The sequence below is a fragment of the Triplophysa dalaica genome, chromosome 13 (genome assembly GCF_015846415.1).
Source record: "Triplophysa dalaica isolate WHDGS20190420 chromosome 13, ASM1584641v1, whole genome shotgun sequence".
NCBI lineage: Eukaryota > Metazoa > Chordata > Actinopteri > Cypriniformes > Nemacheilidae > Triplophysa > Triplophysa dalaica.
The window spans coordinates 752,501-759,243 of record NC_079554.1 but is presented as its reverse complement, the minus strand read 5'-3'; the positions used below and the strand labels follow the sequence as shown (position 1 = coordinate 759,243).

The 6,743-nt window shown below is 38.1% G+C and overlaps 2 protein-coding genes across 17 annotated transcripts in view; one reads left to right on the top strand and one right to left on the bottom strand.

Annotated features, from left to right (window-relative positions):
• Positions 1 to 670: 670 nt before the first annotated feature.
• LOC130434541 (small leucine-rich protein 1-like) lies at positions 671 to 3,850 on the top strand. Its single transcript, XM_056764751.1, has 2 exons — positions 671 to 839; positions 2,718 to 3,850. Exons 1-2 carry the CDS (start codon positions 716 to 718, stop codon positions 2,837 to 2,839), a joined length of 246 nt encoding a protein of 81 aa, XP_056620729.1. The 5' UTR covers positions 671 to 715; the 3' UTR covers positions 2,840 to 3,850.
• An 872-nt stretch (positions 3,851 to 4,722) lies between these two features.
• epb41l2 (erythrocyte membrane protein band 4.1 like 2) overlaps positions 4,723 to 6,743 on the bottom strand; it is a 58,643-nt gene continuing 56,622 nt past the window's right edge. For 15 of the 16 annotated variants that reach the window (XM_056764035.1, XM_056764034.1, XM_056764036.1 and 12 more), the window contains 2 exons: positions 6,464 to 6,575; positions 4,723 to 5,581 (listed from right to left, as the gene is read on the bottom strand). In XM_056764035.1, the coding sequence (XP_056620013.1) occupies positions 6,471 to 6,575 (105 nt within the window). In that variant the 3' untranslated portion in view covers positions 4,723 to 5,581; positions 6,464 to 6,470. The remainder of the gene's footprint in view (positions 5,582 to 6,463; positions 6,576 to 6,743) is intronic. The other variant, XM_056764040.1, reaches the window with a different exon arrangement.

Here is a 6,743-nt window from a genome sequence, read left to right as displayed (position 1 = left end):
CATTAAAAAAGGGTTTGACATTTTGTCAGTTTACTTTTCTGAATGTCTACAAGAGACTTCTCGTGACCACTGAAGAAATGAAAGACAGCCTTTAAAGAGAAGTGTTGGAACAAACAAATGATGAAGAATCAGAGTCAGAGAACGAGGAGTGGAAATGAAGAATTGTGAAGCATGTCTCAGATGCATCTCTACACAAGTCCTAGTCCAGACTTTTGTTCTGTCCAGACTGGACTACTCTAACACTCTACTAGCTGGACTCCCAGCGTGCACAAGCAAACCTCTACAGATGATCCAGAATGCAGCAGCAAGAGTGTTCTTCAATGAACAGAAGAGAGCACACATCACTCCTCTCTTCATTAAATCACTCGCATCAAATTCAAAGCTCTGTTCCTGGCCTACAAGACCACCACTGGTTCATCACCCCCTTATCTTCACTCTCTGCTGCAGACTAATGTACCTGCAGATCCCTGCACAAATGTGAGAGAATAACAACGATGATGATCTGACTGGATTCACGTGTGTTTGTGTTGTGGTGATGAAAGAGAGAACAGTAGATGTTTTGTTTACAGGGTTCAGAGGTCACACATGGTGAAGGATTAACTAGCAGCAGTAAATCAGATTTAAGCTCAAAGTTCAGCAGCAGACGGAGAGAGAGAGAGAGAGAGAGAGAGAGAGAGAGAGAGAGAGAGAAGACTCAGACTCAAACACATTTCTGATGTCCACGCTCGCTGTGTTCATCAATCATCTTCCAGGATGGATCCTGTGGACGGGAATCTTCTTACCTGTCACCACTTTACTTCTGCTGATCATCACTGCGCTCATCTACAAACTACAGCAAGGTAGAAACTCTCAATCATGACACCTCTGTAACACCCCTCAGGGCGGTCACAACCAAACACAAACAAATCAAACCTTTAGAAACACTTTGACATGTTCAACAGGTGGTGTCACAGAGTTTAGAGGAGTAGACCGAGACTCAAGGACAACTTTAAGTAGCTTTTGTATGCATTACAAGAAAAGAAACATTTCATGTCGAGACTAAACAATCATGCTGATATTTTTATGATCCGTCACCTCAAACATGTTTTGGTCTGGGACCAGACATAATCCCTGTCTGTGAAACGCCCACAAATATGTTTCATGGTTTTCTCACAGCGTGAAAAGGTTTTTCTCCAGACAGAAAGAGAGAGAATGAGCACAACTCAATGTGTGTGTTAAACAAATGAGAAATGATCCTTGACAACATACTCTATGAATTCATGAAGACAGATACAGAGATTCAAGCCGACATCATTCTGGATCTTATTCAGAGTGTTAGTTTTGTTGTGTAATGTTCAATTCTGATGTGTTTATGTGAATGTTGTGTTTATTGTCATCATTATTGAGGTGTACGATGAGTGTTCATGTGTTAGTTCATAGACCAAAGACACAGTGGTACCCAGAGATGGGCAGTATTTAATGAAATCAAGCGTATCGTGTTAGTTCTGACGTATCACGTGAGTCAAGCACACATCAGCTGATCCTCATCTGTAGACATATGACACAATCACAGCTTCTGTTTAAATGTCATTCAGCTCATAGAAGCATATTACCCCCCTCCATCCCTAACTCCACTTCACATCTACAATTGGAACTCGACTGTTCTTCCTGTTCACGGTCTAAATTACTTACATCATGTGTAACACTGAAATATCACAAAGAACTAATGACATCTGCTTGTTCTGTTCTGTTTACCCAAAGAGTTCTTTTTCCCAGAACAGAATCATTCCGCCAATCTACACTGTATGTTAATTGTCAATCATTTTTGACGGCAGTGACCCTGACAGAAAAGTATTTTAAATACGTATTTAATTAGTATTTTGTCATTTGTATTTTCATTAACAAAAAATAATCGAGCGCAATTTGTAATTAAATACTTTGAGAGACTATATATATATATATTTTTTTAAATACTTATTTAAATACATCGTTTTATTCTTAACAATAACTTTTATCAGCAGACAGGGATGGCAGCACGGCTCAGAAATTGCTGAAAATATGAGGACAATTTTTGAAGACATATCTAAGTATACCTTTAATGACCAATTTAAATAAATTCGATGTATACAATATTTAATATTATGAACAAAAAACTTACATTCAAATACCTCCATAAAAACATATAAGATGCTCAACTAAAGACTGACTACAAATAAACAATTGCATTGGTCCTATTGATTTCATTTCTAGCAAAACACAACTTTACACGTTTTTGATTTGATTCAGAAAATCAGACAGACATTCAAAGCTAGATTCAAACTGACTCTACAAGCATACCTGACTGATCCAGGAGAATCACTTTAATCGTCTTTTAGTCTGAGATGTGTAGATGTACAACTGGTATTTGTCTATAAAACACACTATGCTGTCTGCAGCGCCCCATAAAGAGTTCGAGCACCTAGCGTTAAGTGGCGGGTTAGTGCCCCAGTTAGATTTTTAGCTCATCTCACTCACTCACTCACATACACACACACACACACACACACACGTCTCACAAACACAAATGTGAGTCAGAAATGCACATCAGTGAAGAGAAACTGTACAGTGTTTGTGGCAAACATGATTTCAGAGAAAGGTGTCATTGTGTTCAGAAGAGAAGAGTGTGAATGAATGTTCTTGAGATGATCATCTTCACAAAGGAGTTCATGTGTAAATCTGTGTGTCTTTCTGTCTGTCAGTGGAGAAGGAGTTGTCGGTGGCTCGGGATCCTGGAGTAACAGCATCTCAGCTGTGTCATGGACAGCGGTACAGAAGCACACGCACAGCAGGACACACCACACACACACGAGCAAAGGACTAACACTATCTGATGTTTATACTCGTGAGACACTTGTGTGTGTGAACAACTGTCCTGACGTACTTTTCACAGTAATGATAGATTTCTCAAAAGAAACCTGTTTGTGTTTCTTAAAGATGATGAAATTCTGACTTGAGAGTACAGACATACATTTTGTGTTGTATTTAACTTCTTATTTCCTTATCTTTTATATTCTTTATTTTGTTATTCATTTACTTTATTAGTTATAGATGGTATTGATTTCTATCTAGTTATCATATTCTATACACAACACTACAAACTTAACAAAATACAAAACCAATTCTTATGTGATTTGAGATGAAGAGTGCAGGAGATCATAAAGCTCCAGAAGACACACGTGTACACATTCATTTCTGTCTTGAGTGAGTAATAACGTGTTATAACACTGTAACACTTTGCAACAAGGTAATATTAGTTAACATTAGTAAATGCATAAGCAAACACTAGCTGACAGTGAACAATTGAGTTTTTCATCATGTATTACTCTTTGTCAATGTTACATCATGTTAATACAACTCATGTTAACAGTGACAATGTTTGATTTTATTAATGTATTAGTAAATGCTGAAATGAACATGAATTGCTAAATGCTGTAGAAGTGTTGTTCACTGTTAGTTCATGTTAGCTAATGCATTCACTAACTGTTAACAAATAAATAGCACCTTATTGTAAAGTGTTACCAAAAACACTAGACATGAAATAAAATAGTCAGATATGGTCTAGATGGTGGTCTAGTGGGTTAAACCACTGAACTGATAAATCAAAGGTTGCTGGTTCGATCCCAGCATCCACCACCAGTGTGTCCTTGAGCAAGACACTTTACTCCATGTTGCTCCAGGGGGATTGTCCCTGTAATAAGTGCACTATAAGTCGCTTTGGATAAAAGCGTCTGCCAAATGACTAAATGTAAAGATATTCGTAACATTCGTGTGTTTGATTAAATTGTAGGTTTTGTTTCTTATTCAGCACGGATTAAACATTGGAGAAATTTTGTTTTTTGACTTTCAAGGCTTTTTTTGCAGTATTAGTCCAAGATCTCATGGAAGATTTTTCTTTGTTGGATTTAAAAAGTATTAAACAGCTGTCAGTATTAAACAATGTTTTCTTCTATAAAATGCTACTTTTCGTTTTAGTGACTTAAAGGCACCGAAGCAATTTAGTGCATTTATTTGTATTAAACAAATGTTCATTTTGCATTCTGGGTCCCTGGGTTGCTCTGGATAACAAAATATCACTTTGGGAATGATGAGTGTTCACACTAAAAGCTAAATGTCAAACTCCCAGACTTTTCCTGACTAAAACATTGAATTTCCATAACCTATAATGAATGAAACGCAGTCTTTGAAGAGGTCGTTTGCTCTTGAAATGTACATTTCCTAGCATTTTGCCTTAGTTAAGAGCTTCTGGGGACTGCATTTGACTTGAGGGAAGGGAATAAAACAATAACAATACGTAAAAATATGTAAATGGTAAAATGATAAACGGAAACTAAAATTTAAAGTGACAGACATAAAAAAAAATCGCTGATATTCCATGACTTCGACAAAAAATATATAAAATTCCATGAATATCAATGTCTGGAATAGACCTTTTAAAATTCGACGATATTCCAGAAATTCCATGAGCTTTGGGAACCCCGACTACAAGGAATCCCAAACAAATGAAAACAGTGACGTTTCAGCATATTCAGTGAATGCGCAAAAAATAAAAATGGTCAAAGTTTTCTTAAGATCTCATCCTGACATGATTTTTAAACTGTAAAAGTTCACATCGATTCTGAACTTATTGATATATTTTCTTCATTATTCAATTTAAGTCATCCAGCAATTTTTTTTTCGTTGAAAAAAGCATCCCAAACATGAATATTAGAGAGTAAACAAACTTTTATTTGAAGAGTGTTACACAACAGGTGGGGCATAAAAACATTAGAGATCATTCAAAGCCGCTTAAAAAACAAACAAACAAACAAACAAACAAACAGACGATCTAAGATGAGCTGCTATACACATGATGCAGATGAGCAGAAGATGACAGATGGAGAGAGAGAGAGAGAGAGAGAGAGAGAGAGAGAGAGAGAGAAGAATCAGCACAGCCCTCATTCTACAGCCAAATCACATGTATTTCATCAAAAACATCTCATATCTGAAAGAGAGAGTAGAAAGATTTAAAAGGGCAAACGTTCTTCATCTAAACCATCACTTTATAGTTCAGGTGAGATATAAAAAAAGAAAGAAAGAAAACTGGTTTTCTACAAATATCAGATCACCGGTGTCTGTAAATCAAAGGTCCCAAAGAGCTGCCGAGGTTTGTGATGTCTCATGATGAGAGGAAGTGAGTTACTGAAGCTCCTCCCCTCTCACTGGAATGTTCTGACGTTTGACTGCATTGACCAATGATTGACACCAGTGTCCTGTGCTGGTCCCTTACAAACATGAACACGTCACCGCTCCACCGTAACAAAGATAAAACCTGAAAAACTATCTGTCATCTGTCGCTCTTCTCATGTACTAGGGGAATGTGAAGGACTATTTGATACAATAAAAAGAACATGGATCTGGTCTTAAGCACAATTTTTGGAGGAAAAGATCAAAGACTAAAAAGAATAAAATGCTACACGTGTTAGTGAAGTGGTCGTTTGTGAAAGAAAGAGAACGATGAAGATGTCGAGATGCAGAACCACGAGGTCAAAGCTCTTGTTAGTCCCGCCGGATGAACACTTCAGCTCTGTGAAGAAAACACAACAGAGACGTTAATTGAGGAGCATCGCACACTTCCTTCATGGATATAAGAGCTCGGAATGGGAGTTTAGGGAAATGTCAGTTTTGTGGATTCTGTTATATAATGTTTACACAATATTTGTGTGTGTTGATCTTTCAGCTTCATGCTAACGGTTAACGATTCAATTCAGCAATAACATTAAAAAACCTTCCCACATTTCTTAAGAAGCTCCTCTGGCGAAGAACTGTAATCCTGAAGAGATTCAACAATGGAAGACGTGGCTGTTACCATGGAAACTGAAATCATATTAAAGGAATGACCACCCACCCCAGAGAAGAATAATCCCTGAACGGTCCGTATAACAGCAGCATGTTTTCAGTGACTGTTTGAAGCAGTATTGATGTTCTGGTGTGACGTCATTTAACATGTTACCCGTGTGTCTGTCGTGAGTGTAATACAGAAATCAAACACACAACTGTCATCATGTGATTTTTCTTGAACATTTCTTTTTAAACTCCTCACACGTCTCATGCTGGACTGATTCTGGTGGTTTGTGCAGAACTGAAGAATGCAGAAGAGGATCAACATGTTCTTCTGGATGGATTAAAGTCTTCACGTGCACATAGCGTGATCCGGTCTATCTGGGAAACCTTACCATACACCTCAAACACTGTGAAAGAATCATTCACATCTCTGAATGTTTGTGTGTTCAGAAGATCGGGAACAAGAAAACCAGACGCAAACACAAAGTGAGAAGATGAAGAAAAGGCAAAAGGAAAGCAGACACGAATGAAGAATAAAAGTGAAGGAAGCCGTCGGGTCGCAGCAGGAAGAGACGGTCGTCAAGAGCAGAGCTTGTTGCCCTGGAGATGGTCGCCGTGTGCTTACCTGTCCTTCAGTCATCGTCTTCAGCGAGCTCGGTCTCTTTGTGCACGACCACACGAGTGACGGACATGTCAGGGTGCTGCTCTTTGGCCTCCTTTATAGCCTGGGCCAACGCCTGACCCCGCCCACAGCCAAAAAAATAAACACAAACAACAACCAAAAAAACGATTAAAGAAAAAAGAATCAACTCAAGACATGAATGAATGAAGGACACACAGATGAGATGATAAAGCTATGACTGTTAACACATGACATGAAACCAAATCGTCAGTCTGGAAAGAAC